The 18,946-nt window shown below is 42.8% G+C and overlaps 1 protein-coding gene across 1 annotated transcript in view; it reads left to right on the top strand.

Annotated features, from left to right (window-relative positions):
* LOC111238807 (FH1/FH2 domain-containing protein 3-like) overlaps window positions 1-18,946 on the top strand; it is a 100,248-nt gene that overhangs the window by 70,813 nt on the left and 10,489 nt on the right. Inside the window, exons 6-16 of the mRNA XM_022768494.1 lie at window positions 7,311-7,405; window positions 8,384-8,495; window positions 9,627-9,721; window positions 9,896-10,039; window positions 10,258-10,505; window positions 14,230-14,337; window positions 14,459-14,593; window positions 15,019-15,069; window positions 15,882-16,077; window positions 16,837-17,347; window positions 17,435-18,363. Of these exons, the coding sequence (XP_022624215.1) occupies window positions 7,311-7,405; window positions 8,384-8,495; window positions 9,627-9,721; window positions 9,896-10,039; window positions 10,258-10,505; window positions 14,230-14,337; window positions 14,459-14,593; window positions 15,019-15,069; window positions 15,882-16,077; window positions 16,837-17,347; window positions 17,435-18,363 (2,624 nt within the window). The remainder of the gene's footprint in view (window positions 1-7,310; window positions 7,406-8,383; window positions 8,496-9,626; window positions 9,722-9,895; window positions 10,040-10,257; window positions 10,506-14,229; window positions 14,338-14,458; window positions 14,594-15,018; window positions 15,070-15,881; window positions 16,078-16,836; window positions 17,348-17,434; window positions 18,364-18,946) is intronic.

Raw genomic sequence — 18,946 nt, forward strand, 5'->3', positions numbered from 1 at the left:
ATGCTTAGGGAAAGATGAGGGAATGCTGTGGTAAATCCTCGAGGATAAAGGAAATTTGAGACGGAAAACACAGGAACTGCTGACACAAATTTGCAGACAAAGCCTGATGTTTGGAGTGAGGAGGAGATCTCCAGGAATGCCCTTGTCGAATCAATAGAAACTTGAACTCCTGGTTTGTAATGAGATCCCATGGGAACACGTGCATGTTTTTTACCCGATCTCTCCCGCAGCTCTCTGGGCCAGCCACCGCTCCCGCTGCCCCTTTGTGCAAAACTTTTCAATCTGAAAAGCACTCAGTCACTCACTCTCACACACGAACACACACACACACACCCATGATATCACTCTTTTTCTCTTAAGCGTTCATTCACACTTCCGTTTAAATGTGCTGGTTATAATCCAAAGGTCACTCGACAGGGAGACAGTTTTTGTTTCGTTTACTTCATCATACTTAAAAACTTGTTAATCCCAAAACCAAACACCAACACTAAAACAAAACAGGAAAAAAATTATTTTCATTGCTTACGAGGTTTGACCTTCTTGAGAAAGCCAATTAAATGTTTAAACATAATTCTGTTTCATTACCTGTCTGAGACTTTTCTCTTTTAGGATGACTTCATTTGGTCAGAGGAAATTTAGGAAATGAGCGCTACACATGGTTTCAAGCCTACAACCTCTCAACTCTCTTCGCTCCACTGGCAACATTTTGTCTTGCCCTCCAGCATAGCCTCTCTCCATTAAATTAAATCACCAGCTTCCAAACTGACTGACACTGGGACTAAAAGATCCAGCGCTGTATGTTCCATGTAATGCTTTGTAATGTTTCTAAAAAAACAAAACTGTCATTCTAACATCCTTTGCCTTTTAAAGTAAAAAAACAGAACAGAACAGAAAAACATAACCTGTTGTCATGTTTTTCGTTAAGCTTAGAGCCATGTTCCTACCGGATACGTCCCACCCTGTTCTCCCCCTGTGTCAGACCCCTCAGACCTCCACAGACCCCTTCAGATCCCCCTGACATGAGCAGACGGCTTGCATCTGAACCCAGTTCAACCCCACCTGTCTGACCTATTTTCTGCCTCCCCCTTTTTTCTGCTCCCTTCATCTGTAGAAGTTTTCAGCCTTAGCAAACCCACTGGCAGTGGAATTACAAACCCCGTCCTGGAGCCTGTTTTACTGTAACAGAATTCAGTATACAAGCCAATTATATTATAAGAATGTTTGATTTGGTTTATTTCTCAAGCTCTTATTTTATCATCTCTGACCTTGCCGTCTAAGATACATAAACTATAATTTGGAAAAAAAATAAATCTTTTGCTGTAATGTAGCACGCAGGCAGATAGACTGAAATCCTCAGCATTCGAGTGGGTTTTACGGCTGATTCCTGTGAGCTGAGTGGTTTTTGGGACTGAATTCAGCATATGGCTGGCCAGAACCGGAGCGAATCACACCGCTACTCTCTCAAGAGCAGTAAGAATTTACCGCAGCTCATCTTTCAGTTCGCTTTACAAGTGGGTGGATGTCATGCAGTAGCTTTTCTCCAAAGTCTTCCCCACTTGGATAAGATGAGGAAAAAAAGCTCATCTGCTGGGCTTTCCCTGGTTGTTTTGTCCTAAAATGATTTTCTAAAAGTTCTGAAGTATAGTACCACCTCAAAACAGTCAGCTTCATACTATTTTAAATACAGAAAAACATAGAGAATAGCACGTTTCAGCTTTTTATTTTCCTTATAGTGTTGTAGTCTGCTCAGCTCACTTTACCCTGCCTCAGCACTGCAGTAGTTCATCAGGTCTGCAGTGCCTGTGGAGCTTGCTCAGCCAAATACTAGAGAGGCACCCCTGCCTTACTTCATGCTATTGTTCCATTAGGTCTATTTGTTTGTCTTTGGGGAATTTGTTTGGGCTTAGGCCCATAGTAAATTGTGTCAAATGCTGGCAGACACGTATTCAGGTTTTGAAAATGGAAGCATCCTCCTGTTGTTTTACTGTACGGTGCTAATTGTAAGCCTGGCAGTCGGCTCGGTGACTGGAATTGGTCTGGCAACAGCAGTTTGTCTGGCTCTAATGGTCTGGGTGATTAGCTGAATAAAATGGAAAGCAGCCCAAGAACATGTCTTTTCCAGTTCATGTATAGTAAGAGCACTTTAATTGGCCTGAGTAGTAAACTTGTCTTTTTGTGGTATAAAGACTCTAACTCAGAAGCTAGCTAGAGGGATGGATGCAGTAATGATAAAAAAAAAAAAGGATATCTGCCAGCTTTTAACATAATCTAAAAGTCAGTTCAACTTTTAGCCACGCTAGCAGCATGTCTCTAAATGATGGCAATGTCAGTCTGTCTGTCTGTCCACCACTTTGTTCCAGACTGAAATATCTCAGCAGCATTGTGATAGATTGGCGTGAAATTTGGTACACACATTCATCAGGGACTTTAGTGATCCCAGACCTTTCATCTAAACTCACCACGTCAAAATGTAAAATTTGTACCTTGGCTTATGCCAAAATATCTGCACAACTAATGACATTCTCATCAACCTCAGCTGCAACTTTGTGTTTACTGCTTATGAGCAAATGTTAGCATACTAACATACTAGACTAGATTTTATACCTGCTTTGCATTAGCAAAGCATTGCCGTTCCCAAGCACAGCCTCACCGCACTTGTTGCATGACTGTGGACTCTTAAAGATAAATGCTAATAGTTTATTCAAGAAACCTCTGGCCCACAGAACATAGATTATACAAATACAAACAAGTACAGAAAAAGAAGAAACCATAAACAAGGGCTCAATGGCTGCATCTGATTGAAGTATGTAAACAGTTTGATTTGTAGATTAACATAGACGCTGTACAAGTTTGTAAGGCAACTTTCTCTTTAAGGCATCAAAAGCATCTGTAGCGTTTGTCACTAACATTTTTTCTGGCGCCACATCGGCCATGGTGAAGGTAAAGAGTGTGCCTAGTACAGATATTATGTATGGGCACCAGAGATGCAGACAGTAAATCAGGGAGCAGTAGGCCCTAAAAAGGTTTCCTTCACATGCATCGAGCATCGCCTGAACGCAGAAGTCTATTAGCTCTAATGTAATGGGAACAAGTCCTTGTCTGAGCTGTCACCACATAGGCTTGTAGTAATCACATTACCAGGGTTTTTGGTGGAATCAACATATTGCGGATTAGTATTAGACAGTAGTTGAAGTTGGCCTGAAGTTGCAGGCTGTAAAACCCAAGCAATGTGAAAAATATTCATTATGGTCGCTTTAAATATTTACTCAAAATTAAGTGAGTGGGAGGAATGTAGGTACGACTGACTGTTATTTAAACATGCAGAGTAAAAGTTTGATGAAAATATCAGTGATTATTGTGACATAGTAGAACAAGAATTTACATAAGTCTTTTTCAGACTATGCAGTAAGGCACATCCAGCTCACGTGGGCACAGGGAGGCACGCTCCTGAACTATCAGGGCAGCTCCCAGCTAATGCAGAGCATAACAAGATAAGGGGCTCTAAGTTGCACTGTATGGGACGGAGATTTGGCCGCGATCCCAAAGTCCTGGTAAAATAAATGTTGCACGCTGACAGACAGTTTGGCCGACCCAGTTTTGATAAATTCCAAAATGTAAATGAAACCAAAGGGGCAGAGTGGTGAGAGGGAGGGGGGGGGGGCAGGTTGGTTGAAGGGAAGCTGTTGAGTTGATTTTTTGCATCTTTATAGATAAGGTTGTCTTTTTTTTTTTTTTTTTTCTTGTGTTGGTGCTGCCACCCAGACCTCAGAGTGTTTCTCACCTCGGCAGCGGTCAGGGAGCAGCCCTTCCTGCACATTCCTATAGCTGTGGAAGATAATTGCTGTGGTTTATGAGAGGGAGAGGCCCTGAAGAAACACTTCCACCAGACCTCAGTTTCTTGCGTTTTTACTTCTCTCAGAATTCTGGTTCAGACACCGGAACAGGGTCTGTCTCCAATCAGTAGGTCTGTGGTTCCCTACTGCAGCTTGATAACATTCAAATGTTCTATTTACTCTAAAGGCCAATGCAAAAGTATTGAAAGAAATGGAGTGTGAGAGTGCTGCGCAGATGCCAGGCTGCTCATTGAACACTTCCAAGTTTCTTTTAAGCTAAATCTTTCTTCTTCGCATATCCTCTCCCATAATGGTTTACATTTATATTCTAATCACAGTGCTTTGAAGGCAGCTCATTGTCTGCCAGCATCTAATTACGTGACATACATGCAGAAGGACTTAGCAATGTTATTGTTGTACTTTGTGTGAGGTATTGTAGAGCTGCTCATGATTACTCGAATGGAGGCCCACATTTTTGGCCCCAGATCAGTGCTTGAAGTGGAGAGAGTCCTGTACAGACTCAACACTCACATGCTCTTCTTATTAACCCTCTTCCAAAGTTATTGATGACTGTCTGTTGTGGAGTTTAAAAACAAATCCCAGGCTCTGGATCCACAGTCTCAGCTAACCACAAAGGTGCAAGGCTTGGGAGTGTATGCCATAGTTTCACGATTTGATCACACTTCGAAAGCCTGAAGTGCAACACCCAGGTAACTTTTCATTCTCCCGTAGCAGTTTCATGACTAATTTAATCACAAGTGTGTGGAAATCAGTTCCATTTGCAGTTCACAAAGGTGATTGCTTTGAGAGTAATTAGATGTTTCCTTTAAACGGTTTTTCTGACCAGACTCTGAGGGTTGCAGTTTCCCATAATGAAAGGTAATTTTATTTTATTTTTTTTTCAAACAGTTACAGTATCATTTTACCTAACTGTTCACAGGGTAACTGTGGTCCATGTGGTTTCTGGTCCTTAAAGCAGAATTTTACATGAATGGCAGCTGGCACTGAACCATTCCATGAAGCAACAGTTTTAATGAATCTGAGAGAAAAGTTAATGATTGTGTGGTTTCTGGCCTGGTTCATAAGTGTTTTAATATCATATCATTTCTGTATCTAAACTGCTCACTGAATTAAATTCGCATATGATATAGACATTCATTCTGATTTTATTTTACTTGGTGAAAAGCCACCCGTTCCTTATTGTTAAAACCTTTGAATAATGTCTTATGATAACATGTCAGAATGATCTAAAAGTCATCTCATTTTGTGGCTGACTTTTGGGAACAATCACTAACGTCTCATCTGTCAGCAGCTGAACATTCATGTTGTGTAATGACACTTTTAAAAGCCTCATTAAGGCCACCTATCTTTTCTCACCCTTGTTTTCAATGGACATTCCTCAAAACCTCATTGCACTGGGGCAGATACTGTACACAGGTGCAGCCAAGAGATAAAAGTCAGCGCAGTGATGATATTGCAGGTCAGACATCGGCTACCTATTTGAAAAGAAGCGTGTGGCTCATTACTCATCCAGCAAAAGTCACAGCTGTTTGTGTCTGTGTCTGAATTATTGTGAATCATTATTTTTAGACACTTTAAATATAACAGTTAACACTTTTTTTCCCAGTGTACCACAGGAATCCATTCAGGACCAGCTGTACATCATGTCATTACTGCTGTCACTCATCCGTCAGCAGCGGTCCCACACAAAGTGGGCGAGTTACAGGAGAGGGTGACACTCTGGCCCGTGCTGACTGAGGGGGTTAATCATGTTTTCATAAACACACTCTGATGTGGTCTGCTCTGATACGCCATATTGTCCATGCTGCCGACTGCTGTGACACATGGCTCTGAGCTCGCAGCAGGAGAGGACTGTTAGGAATGCTCTGGCCTGACATGTTGGGAGTAATTAACCCTGATTGATAAAAGATGAACTGCCGCTGCTGCAGCAGTGGGCCTTCAGCACAGACACACACACAGACACACACACACACACACATACACACACATACACACATACACACATCCACACCCGTACACGCATGCACTCATGCGTCCACCCACACGCTCTCTCACGCACCATGCACACACAGCAGCTGCACCTGGGAATTTTGGCTTATCTACAGCATATTCATGATTTTCATGCCCCTCTAGAGAAGAGGAGAGGAAAAATATATGACAGACGCTACAGCCACTCATCATAACATGTCAAAAGAACCCGCTCTAAACACAGCAAGAGGAGATTAGATGGTACTTTTTTGAAGAGCATTCAAGTCTGTTAAAGCATTTGATTTGGTTGTTGGTCAGAGGCTGAAATCTATTTTTTTTTTTTTTCCCCTAGATGTTTACAGTTCTAAGCAACTGGTGTGTCAGTTTTTGCAGCTAATACATCTCTGAACATGATCGCTACAGGCTCATCAACCATCATGTTGAAGAAAAACTGGAATTTCATGACTATTTTTCAGAAAATTCTCTCATGTATTACCCCCAAAACCATAGTGTCTTCCAGGAAACAAACAGGCCTTCCAAAAGTGTTCCGCTTTCAGTGTGTTCACATGTTTATATTTCACTTTTTCCCCCATGTCAGCCAATGTATCACCTAAAGTTGCAGTGGGTTCAAGCTGAGCTCATCCTGCTGCTGGTGTGTTCTGTGTGAATGTTTTAACTCCTTATGTGTGGATGACCACAGAGATGTTAAAAGAAAAGGCCACATATTTAAAGGAAACTCCTGATGTTTTTTCCCCACATCTGTCCAGTGGTGTTTGTCTCCCTTCCCCCCATCTCCCTTCTTTAACAGAAGCCCTACACTTTTACTGCCCCCCTACTGAGATCCCTTGGCTCTTATTATGGTCTTATTTATGTATCCTGTTTCAGATGGAAGTAATGTCAGCATCCAGTGAGGCACTCTGCTCAACTGCCCCCACCCCCTTCAGTTGTTTCTTCTGACTTGAGGGATGGTGGACGAGGGCTGTTTTTCTTTTTAGGTCTTCACCTGATTATTGCGATTACCTCTGCAGCAGCTCCAGTTCTTGTGTAGATTCAATCACATCATTGACCCCTTTCACTAACAATTCACTTGAGTTTTGCTTATTTGTGTGGCTGCCTCTCCGTATGTGCATGCTACAGCAAATGGTCATCTCGAATATGCACAGCACATCATTCGCCATAACTTGTTTCACAATCATTTGAAAACAAAGAAAGGTTCCACCTGCTTCGCATAGCAAGGATCCCACTGAGATTCATGGTTTTCAAAGTGTACACACACACACACACACAGACACACACACACACACACACACACACACACATTCAGATTCAAACATTCAGATCATGCACTTACTATTCTGGTTCTTTTTTTGTTTTGAGCAGGAGAGATGTGAAAACAGTGATGGACTGTTTTAAGAGAGAAGACGAAAATAACAACTGAAGTAGCAGATGATTAACCAACCCCCATCTCTCTCTCTCTCTCCCCCCCAGCTCTTGGTCAGATTATGCTGTATGTGGATGGGATGAACGGCCTCATATCTCACAATGAAACGGTCCAGTGGCTTTACACCCTGGTCGGATCCAAGGTAAAGAATATGAACATTAATTTTAACAAGAGCCCAGTTACAGCTATACAGTAGATGGACTTTGAAATCAACTCAGCAGCTCCATCTGGGCGCTGACAAAGTTGAAATAAACCATATAGTTCACTACTCTGAAATTTCATACCTCACTGCTTTGTCAACATGCAAGCAGCTCTCCTGTCATTGTGGTCTTCAGCCCTCTAGTGGCCAGATTGCGTCATGGAGCAGCACATGAGGGAACCACATTGTCCCTCTTCCCTTTCCCCACTCTTTTCTGTTCTTACTAATTGCTTTTCTGCCTTCTTGTGTAGATATTGACATAATATTTGGCATCCACCTTTTTTTTTTTTTTTATATCGAACCCTGTCTTTCTTCCATGTTTTTGTGTGGCAAATTTCCATTAGCAATATTCATTTTGACCACGATCATTCGAGTCTTGCTTGTCCAGTCTGAAGTGCTGATTTGGCAGCTGTTCACAAGTGTTAAATTCATGCTGATGGTTTAATCCCCTCTTTAATTATGTTGATGTATTACTCTCAGCCAGATTTGCATTGCCAGTTTTTCTTGTGCATCAGCTTTCTCTCTCCTTTCCATATTATCTTGTGGTGTGAATTGTTGTAAACGTCTGGCATTTTTTAGTTATCTTGCTTTATTTTGAGACTCATCTCCGTTTTACCGTTTATCATTACCCAGTTATTCTTTTATGCAGATTTTACTTTTTGACTAATAGTACAGTATGTTCCACTGAGCTGTCAATGTCAAACAACACTTTTATCAAACCTCTCAAGACTGTCCAGACAGGAAAGGCTTTTCTAAGAAAACATAATGCCATTTAGTATTTGGAATTCAAAGGGCTAGCACCTAGTCTGTCATGTTGGTCTGTAGTTGTCAAAAAAGTTGAATTTTGCGTTGTGTGCTTAGACCTGGGGGCTGGTGCTGCTCTGTATCTTGTGTATTAACTGTGTTTTTCTCTTTGTGCAGTTCCGTCTGGTGGTGAAGACGGCACTAAAGCTGCTGCTGGTGTTTGTAGAGTACACAGAGTCTAATGCCACCCTGTTGATAAAGGCTGTGAATGTCGTGGATGCCAAAGGAGGTAAGAGCCCAGGCTAACCAGCCAGCAGTTCAGTTAATAGGTCAAACTGAAACACCTAACAAACCATCAAAACCAGTGAGTGACTGGTTTTCACTATACCTAATATTGATTCAGTCATGTTATAGATTTAAATAGGGTGTTTAAGTCACATATTCTCTCTATAGACACATATTTAATCCACTCCTAATAGAGTATAGTCCACATGGTGCTATTATAGTCATTTCTGGATGTTAGAATTAATATCTGCAGACAGACAATTGTCAGAGCAACCAACTTTGAATTGATAATGTCATAAGGTGTTTGGTGTCAGTCCATTGAATTAGTGACTTTGGACTCACTGTGTAAGAAATTACACACAAATGAGTTTTATCTGAATGTGAGTCTTCAAGCTAATTAGAAATTGCCCCCTCGTCTCTGGAAAATCACAGTGTCTATCGTAGAGCATTTTAGGGAAGGCTTTCCCTTCGATTCCACCAATCAAGCCATCCATGGTGGCTGTAGTGCCATTCAGCTGATCGCAGATCAGTCTCCTGTTACACAGTAGTCAGATCAGTTTTCCTGAGCAGCTCCCTCGCCATGCATGGAACGAGGCTTATTGAGACAGACTGTAACCTCTACCTGCAGTGGGGTTCGGTTACTTGCTGCTCTAAAAGCTCCACATTGTGCGGTGGCGTACAACAGGGGGGTTGAGCATCAGCGTGGAGGGGTCAGGTATCCCTCTGTCTCGGCACCGTCTTATCCCGTCACCTCTGCTGTTGCATAAGGAGACTAAACCTGATCCCCAGTCTCCTGATGAGAAGAAGATGGACTTGACCCTTGGGGCTGAGGCACATAGCTGCTTCTTTCTCACTGGAGATCAGTGCCCCTGCTCTGTGTTTCCTCTCATTTTTCTAGTAGGAAACTGCTATGACTGCATCTCTCCCCAGGGAGCCATGAGATGACATAACAATTTTTGATTTTTATTGTTGCGCAGTGGTGGAGCTGAAAGGTTGCAACAGTTTTTTATGCTGTAAGGTGATCACCATGGTTACTTTAGACTTTTATTGTACTGTTATTGTTCAGGCTCTCGCAGATCTGTTTTGGAGTTTGTCCTGTGATATAGAATATGTTGCATGCCTTTTGCTTCTGCAGGCACAAAACTGTGGTCAAACGTCATGGAGATCCTTGATGAGAAGGATGGAGTGGATACAGAGCTGCTGGTGTATGCAATGACACTCATCAATAAGGTCAGTGAATTCTTTTTGGTTGATACTTTCCATATTATTACTGCATCAACTAGTATAGTCATTTTTCTTATTTCTGAGCCGCTATTCATCAGACCACATTAACAAAAAAAAGTTAAAAAAACAAGGCTATAACTCTTAGAAAATATAATGCGTATGTGCTTGTGTGTGTTTCAGACTCTGGCAGGTCTCCCGGACCAGGACTCCTACTATGACATGGTGGACTGTCTGGAGGAACAGGGCATCGAAACCATGGCCCAGAGACACCTGAGCAGGAAGGGCACGGATCTCGACCTTGTAGAACAGTTCAACATCTATGAGGTTAGGAAGCCTTTACTAGCAACCATTATCACTTAACAAAAAGCCTTAATGTAATGTTAATAGGTCTGTATGTGTCTCTCATAATAGGTCATAGATCACATGACGTCTGACAGGCTCATACAGCAGCCAGAAATTAAGTGAGCATTAAGGTTGCTGTCTGTGAACAACATGCATACAATTTATTTACTCATTTTGTTTTTGATGACTCATTGTCCCAGATGACTCTTCGTCATGAGGATGGTGACGATGAAACCCAGTTGCCTCCCAGCGGCCGAAAGGACCGTCGACGGGCCAGTGTTGGCGCTAACAACGAAAGGCGGGGCCTGGAGAGAAGACGCAGCCGGAGACATTCGCTCCAGAATACCAGAGGCCATGTTTCTGCCCCAGCATCACCCAGCAGCCCACACACTCATGCAAGCAGCTTCCTGCCCTTCGGTGGCCAGGGTGTTGAAGACATCAGTGAAAGGTGAGGCGGGGGGAGGACAGAGAGGAATGGAAAAGTGGAAGATGTTCAAGAGAAGAAAAGAATCTTCGTCCTTGCCTCCATTTTAGCTTGAACTTGGTCTGATCCTGCATTTGAAAGGTTCAGCCAGTGGGGTTTGTTTTATATTTTAAACCCGGAGAGATAACTGCAACTAAAAAGGAATCACAAATTATTCCTGGGTCCATAGAGTATTACTCATTTTCACAGGAAACGGCTTTACTGCTAGCCTTGTATTATGTTTCAGTCTTGGGGAGATGTGTCTACTCTGTCCAGAGCCAAAGCAGAGAATTTAATTATATAGTAATTTAAAGAAAGGCGAAGAGGAGGCCGCTGCTGCAAAGTGACATTTAAATTAATTTTCCCCACTGTCAAAGACATTCTCCTGCCACTGGTGGAAATAGGAAGCTTCTGTAAACACATGATATGAGCTATCTGCTCTCTGTCTGAAGGCATGCTTCCTTCAGTGAGAGCGCATTGAGCTTAAACTCCACATTGCCATCTGTTTTATATACGACAACCCTTTGTAACTACACAAACTCAGAGAAACCACAACTGGTGATTCAGGCAAGAAGCAAATTGCAATCTTGTTTAATTATACAGTAGCTTGGAGTATGCTTTATAAAAGTGCCAGAAAAACTTAGTCAGACAGTTCCTTTTTGTGGAAAATATGTTAACCCTTTATTCCACTTTTTATTATGGGTCATACATCAGAGGACAAAAACCCAGATTTTTATCTTTAAAATCACTACTGATTACTGATCGTCTTTCCCAGTGCTACATAATCCATCCCCCAATCATTAATAACAAGCTTCTTTTTTTTTCAAAGTAGCAAACCCACTAATATTTCTGGTAGCACTCAGCTCTTCAGGTACTGATACTTAAATTCAATCCAGCAGGTCGTATACCAGACTAGCTTCTTCCAGTCCGCCACAGGAAATTCAAGCCGCCTTTGAAGATCACCATTTTCCATATTGTTAATGAAATCCAGACAGCCAAGAGGGATCCAAATAGCACACTGGCCGCATGTATGACCATGTATCCCAGACTATCAGTCCAAACACAGAAGATATCTCCTACACCTCTGACACTGCTTATTGAATTAGTAAATCTTATTCTCCTCAATTAAAATCACAAGGAGATGTTTTATATTAAACAGATTTTTGTATTAATGCTACTGTAGAAGTTGTACTTGAATGTGGTTGTAACTGTTGCCTGTGCATATCAGTGTCTTACAAGAAAATGTCTAAACCTACTAATCGTCTCATTACACCTCACTAATATTTCTAATTCTTTCCTGACCAGCATGTCTCTAGTGTAATCTCTGTGTGTTGTCTCTCCTGGGCCAGCCTCTGCTGTGTGTTTTCATGTGTGTCTCTATCCACTTTCTCTCCCTCTTGCCTGTCTACATCCTCCCTTTCCTCTGTTCAACCCTCGACCCCTCCTCTCACCCCAGAGAAGAGGAAGAGGAGGAGGAGGGAGAGGAGGAGGATGAGGATGAGGAGGAGGAGGAGGAGGAGGAGGAGGAGGAGGAGGATGGACGAGGATGAGGACGAGGACGAGGCAGATGATGAAAGTCATCCAGTCATTGAGTCCTCTAGACAGGGTGCTCACAGGTATTTTAGGCCAATGGGTTTCCCAAGAGTGACTTGATGTCTCATTCCCCCTCACATTTGCAGAGTTTCTCTTTCCCTCGACCCATTTGGACTCCTACTCTCTTGTATTTTGTCATCCTAGTGTGGCTCCAGCTGTAGCAGACACTCCTAACATGTGTTTGAACTTAAAGTGTATGGCCAACATCCTCCCTAAAGCCAGTGACCCTGAAGGGCAGAGAGAATATCTCAGCGTCAAGACCAGGACATCTTCTCCTGTGTCCGTCGCACCTAAAAAGAGGAACTTTAGTCCTTGGTGTGTTCCTCCCCAGCCACCCGACTGTGTCTTCTTTGTTGCTCTGAGTAAAATGTCAGGCTCTGCACACCCTCAGTGTCAGTCTACACCAACCTCACCCCCACCCCACCCCACCTCTCCCTCCATTCAGTGATTTGAATCAGAGCCAGAGCCAGGTGTCTGTTGGGTTCGCAGAGAGTGAGAAGGGCAAGGACAGAGAAAGGCGCTACAGGCAGTGGGCAGGAGCTACTACACAGTTCATTTTGTGTTATGTCCAGACCATTACACCTCACAGTGTGGAAACACACTGTCCTCCCCATCACCGGTGCCCTTGTCTCTATGTAGCTCACTGTACATTCAGCAGAGACACACGCAAGCATCATAAGAATAAAAGCAGATATAGTAATTCTAAAAATTTTAATTTCTTCTTTAAAATGTTCTTCTTAATTTGGTCCAATGGGGTTATTTGTGGGCAACATGATTAAGCTTTGTTCCTCTCTACCTCCCTCATCCTTTAGAAATGTTTTCTTGATCATAGTGGCCAGAAACGCCTTTACTTCCCATCAGATGTGATTTATGTTTCATCTGTCATCTCCAAAGATGTACTGTACCAGAAGAAGGAAGGTCATAATTACTTCCTTTTCTCAGTTGCTGGAAAGCATTATTTTACAGACGTTTACTACTCATCTGTCTTCCATTGTGGCTCTGCATCACAGTTAATCTAAGACAAGTCAATAAATTCATTCAAAGCATTAAGGAATTCAGAGTATTAGTATAAGCCACAGTCACTGCCGCTTAGTTGTTCATGTTTCTGTAGTAATAATAAACAGGATAGGATGCCATCTGAGCTGAAATGATTCCCTGTTTTCTATGCAGTAGACAATAAAACGTGATCCAGTGAAAGCTTTTGAGCTATTTTATCTATAATGATCAACCGTAGTTGTATTGATTTCTAAACAGCACACTGTATCGGTAGGTCAGACAGAGATAACTCCTGCACTGCCCCTGTCGGCTTTGTCGTTGTATGGTCTTGCAGCCCTCCTACCTTCAACTTCTGTCTCACTATCTTGTCTGTGTGACTAACATTTCATTTTTTTTTTTTTCTTTTAATCTTTGGAGTGTGTGACCTGACTCTTGCTCTCTCTCTCTCTTTTTTTCTCTCACCTCCATCTTCAGTCCAATGGAAACAAACAACTCTCCTGCATCTTTCACAGCTAGAAAGCCTTGCTGGGCTGAAAGGTAAGAGCAGGAGTCAACAGGTCAAGTGTAACACGAGTGCGTAGGTGCAAGAGATGTACATGTGGTGGTTCTGAGGTTTTTGTGATTTACATGAATAGTTTCAGTAACGTGCACATAATGCAGTCTACCTAAAAGGTTTTTCTGTCATCTTTGTTAACTATTTTTGATTTTCACACAGTGTGATGGGAAATTATTTGAGGACAGAATGTGTACATTTGCTGTTGGATTCAACACAGCCGTGAGAAGGCCCCATAGACGAGAGTTGGTCTGGTAAAAAGATGAATTTTATGAAAGATTGCCCTTACGCACAGACATGGACGAGCAGTGCACCTGCAGGGTACCCTTCAGAGTGTGATGGCACTCACAGGAAAGCTGTTCAAATGCCTGGGGAGAGGTGCTTAAGAGCACTGTTCTTTTATTCAACATTTTATTCATATCTCAATGGAAACAGTCCAGCAGTATGACATCGGAATTCACATCACATCACAGATTCCTGAAGTGCTGTCCAGCCGTCTCCTCTGTCTTTCAGTGGAAAAATGTGTTAGGAGAGAACAAGGCATTTATTTTCCCCTTCTTTTAACAGAATCACTGCCAATGGTACTCCATACCCTGGCAGGCACCAGGCTCCTGCATCACCCATCCATCGCTTCTCTGGTTCAGCGGCCTCCACACCAGACTCCAAAGCTGACAGGTCGGCAATGCAACTATATTTTTGGATGTGGTTGATTAAGGGACACAAATACCTAACGGAAGACACAAACCAATCAGTTTTAATGAAGCTATCACAATTGTTCTCTCTCTTTCGCGTGTAGACCCGCTTTGGGGGGCTTACTAACTTCATCGTACAGACAGCATCAAGAAACGCTGGCCGCAGAGAGAGAGCGGAGACGCATGGAAAGAGAAGAGCGTCTGCAGAGAATCGAAAGAGAGGAGAGGAATCGCTTCAAGTCAGTCAAGTCACAAAACAGTAAAATTCACATCACATAGAGTAAATCTTTACTTTGTAACCATAGGCAGCTGTACAGCAAATGAAGACATGTTGGCATACGTCATTTTTAGAAACAGGTGGCTGCAGCCTTGACTCAGGAGGGATACTCGCATACCTCCCATGAGTATGATTAAAGCTGGGCTGTATTTTTTTATGAGGATCATTAGATATACTGACTCACAGCAGAAGGACTCTGCTAAGGTATATATTCAGCTCATGTGTCTTGTCTTAGCATTTTATGATGCTACAGTTTGCTTTCTTTGTACTTACCAAATCATTTTCAGTTAAGTAATCATCGGATTTGAAATAAAATCTTTATTTATATGATGTTATGAATATTTTTTATAACACTTTTCTGGCTCTGTTTCTGTCTTTCTATCTAAGTCGAGATTATGTAGACAAGAGGGAAGAAGCAAGACAAGCCAGAGAGGAAAGGTGAGTGCGTTTTATTTCATGGTTTCACATATTCACAATCGTGCTCAAGTTGTGAAGGTAGATCAAAAAAAAAAATAAGGAGGTTTGTAAATGCTTTGAGATCCTTTTCTAAAATTGATAGCAGATGTGAAGTGAGTTGCGCCTCGCCTCAGACTGACTTATAGCTGTCAGGGCCCCTTCAGGCCTGCTCACCATTAAGACGTCCCAGTGTTAACAGGACAAGTGTGTAATTGTGTTTTTCCATGGATGTGGTGTGGTTATCTGCCTCTGGCCGTGTCTGTGTGCGAGTGTCCGTGTGCGCAAAATGACTCATGGCTCATTCTTATGCCCTCACCTTCTTCACCCCTGTGGACTGGAACATGCAGCTCATTCAGATTTCAAGAATGTGTGAACTGAGTTCAGTTAACAAAAATGTTAAACATAAACATTTTGGCCCCTTTATTAAAGAAGGATGTCATTTGTCATCATTATTTGAGCTCTTTAGTAATGGGATTACAGCTCAGTTTTCCCATAATTACTGAGGAATAAGACAAACATGTCAAAAATGCTAACAACATAAATGCTGATATTATGGCTATTATTTGCTAAAACCCAGCTGAATTTTCATCACTTTCAATCACTGTTGGATGAAGCCTCCATGTCTCTAAAATGTCATCTTTCCAGTAGCTTTGGATTTCTTGAATGTACTGTGTTTCTACCTCATTATACCACAACAATCAAATGGCTGAGCTGAGATTTAAACATCTATTAACTTCAGCACACGTCTAAACCACAGTGTGCAGACATCTGAGAGCTACATTTTGTAATTGCAGATACAAGGCCGTGGAGAGGCTCGCTGCAGAGGAGTTTGAGCGGGAGCGCCCCAGAGTGCCAACGAGAGGACGGACTGAGATCACTTTGTGTTTGAGTTCCAACCCTGCCAGCCGCTCAGCGCCTCGCTGTGCCACACCCTCATCCATCATCTCACCGGAAGACACCGTCACCAGTGCACACCAGACATCAGGTAAGGTTGCCAACCATTTAATCATCATCATTAGTAACCGAGTGATATGAGCGTGAATGGACTGTAAAGTTGGCTTACAGAGCTGGAAGAGACAAATACTGGCTGTCAGTGCGCCTGTCACATAAACCAGGCCTGGCATTAACAGCTGACAGGTGATTATGACACAGAAATTAGATTCTGCTGCACTTCTGTTGAAAGGGGTCATTGAAAATAATTACTTGACTCTGCTTATCATAATTTGTGTAACTGTGTCTAAAGAGGGTGAGAAGGAGGTGGAGGTGTATATATACACACATATCTAAATTTCCGACTTTTGAAATGGATGTAATGAGGTTCTGATTAAACCGTGTTAATGATTTGAAGGTAATTTCTCATGGTGCAATCAAAAAAAGTTTTGTGCCTTTTTAAAGTTACAGTAGTTTATTTTTCTAAAACAAACTTCTTGAAGATTGAAATTGAAGTTTTTTTTTTTTTCTTAGAAGCTTTACAGTTGTTACAGTCGTGTTTATGGTCGTGAGTCATGGTCACAGAATTTAATGCCTGCTTTGTGAATTACAGTCTGCTGCAATCTCTTAGCACAATAAAGGCTATGTCAGGAAGCAATTTAAAGCTGTTATAATTATAAACACAAAATGTTTCTGAAGACTATCAGATAATTTAAAGACACATGACTGAAGTATTTAAAGTAACATTTTTTCTTCCACATTGTTTTGATTTCTCTTCCAGGAACAGAACACATCTCAGAGCCAAACCTTGACCCACAGACCAGAACCAAAAGTCCAGCGCCAGAGTTAGCAGTATCAGAACCTTCCCCCACACCTCCCCCCGAGCCAGAAAAGCAGCAGACTGAGACAGAGTCGCCTGCGGAGACAGAGGATGTTGCTGAGTCTGACCAGAATGTAGTGGCAGAGCCGGCGTCAGATGAACGGTCAGGCATGGAGCAGGAAGAGAGGCAAGAGCAGGAGAAACTTGAGGAGCAGAAACAGTGCATGGATGAGGCAGCGGTAGAAGAACAGGTAGAGGAAGCAGAGGTAGCTGATGTAGCAGAGGTGGGACAGCCAGATGTGGAGGTGGATGTGGAGCTAGAGGAGGAGTGTGAGAAGGAGCAGCCGACGGAAAGGGATGTAGAAGATAGTGTACTGCTGAGTGAGAAGGAGAGACAGAATGAGGAAGTGAATGAAAAAGACAACTGCTCTGCATCCAGCATCTCCTCTACGAGTAGCACTCTGGAGAGGGAGGAGCGGGAGGAGAAGCTCACCACCGACACTGAAGCAGGTACGATTGGTGCTAATTTTATTCACTCACTTTGTAAATCAGTTATGATTATTCCTCTCAATATCAAAATTGTTTCCACACCAACAGCTCAATGGACTCAGTGCATTAAAGACGCAGATGTGAACGACCAGTGCAGCAAAATTCTCAACAGCAAGCGCTTCATGCTGGACATGCTCTATTCTCAGACGACAACCAGCAAGGATGAGGGGAATGTAGGAGAAACAGACAAAGAAAAATGTAAATGTGAGAAGGAGACGGAGGTCAGTGACTCCTCTGTGGCTAGTTTGGCCAGCAGGATCTCCACACTGGAGGCTAATAGACAGGCCAGAGAAGAAAATGTGAAAAAAATGGAGGTGGGTCACCTGGACAACCAGGGCAGTGTCCGAGCAGTGGCGGAGAGGTTTGGAGATTTGGTCAAAGGTTTAACATCTCCTCTTGAAGTGGAGGCCTCAAAAGAGCAACAGCAGCAGCAGCAGACTGACAAATCATCAACCGCTGCATCGTCAGCTTTACCTCCTAAGAAAGAGTCGGATTATATCTGGGATCAGCTAATGGCTGCTCCCAGGGAGCTGCGCATCAAAGAAATGGACTTCACAGACCTGAGGGACGAGGATGACTTGGACATTTTAGATATGGACAGTGTGATGGGGTCAGGTGACCTGATACCACCGCCTCCTCCTCCACCGTGCAATGCTGCCCTGCCACCACCCCCACCATTGTTTGGGTGCCCCCCACCTCCTCCCCTGCTTGGCAAAATGATGCCGCCACCCCCACCATTCATGGCCCCTTTCCCTCCACCCTCCCCTCAGCTCAGTCGAGGGGAGGTGCCTCTATTCCAGAAGAAGAAGAAGACCATCCGTCTCTTCTGGAACGAGGTGCGTCCTGTGGACTGGCAGTGTAAGAGCCATAAATTCTGTAAGGAGTCCCTCTGGTCCAAACTGGAGCCAGTTAAACTGGACACATCCAAGCTGGAGCAGCTGTTTGAGTCCAAATCCAAGGAGCTGCCTGTCACGAAGGTAAATTACTGTTGAACCGCTGCTACAGTAGAACCATACAGTATTAACATACGCTTTTCTGCAGTTCTGATTTGGTTGTAAGAACTCTGGTGGGTGTCAAATGTGACTGAGGATGCACAGGGTCTAGTAAGCATTTAAAATGGGTGAACCCGTTGTCTCTATTGGTAAGACGGACATTAGAGATGAATTTAAAAGTGTTATTGAAAAAATTGGACTGAAAATGATAAACACTAAACTCTTTTCATGACCCCTCCTGTAGCACCACCATCGGCAAATTTTCACATTTATATTCCCCTCACCAAGAGCGAGGGACACCCCCCACCCCCCGACATTGTCAGTAGCACCAAACCCAAGCCATTATTTCCACTTGTATACAAGAAGATATGTAGAAATCCCATGACTGCAATAACTTTTTTTTGCTTCTAGCACCACCCTCAACTTGGCTTTTTCTGCACACTCGTTTTTTAAACCGCAGTTTACACGTTTTGCATCACATTCACATTTTCTTTTCCATGTATCCATCCAACCATTTTGTTTTTCTGGTGCAATGAGAGGTGCAGTCCCGCAGGTAAACAAGTGAACC

Source organism: Seriola dumerili, unplaced genomic scaffold (assembly GCF_002260705.1).
Source record: "Seriola dumerili isolate Sdu_G_001 unplaced genomic scaffold, Sdu_1.0 BDQW01001661.1, whole genome shotgun sequence".
Classification (NCBI taxonomy): Eukaryota; Metazoa; Chordata; class Actinopteri; order Carangiformes; family Carangidae; genus Seriola; species Seriola dumerili.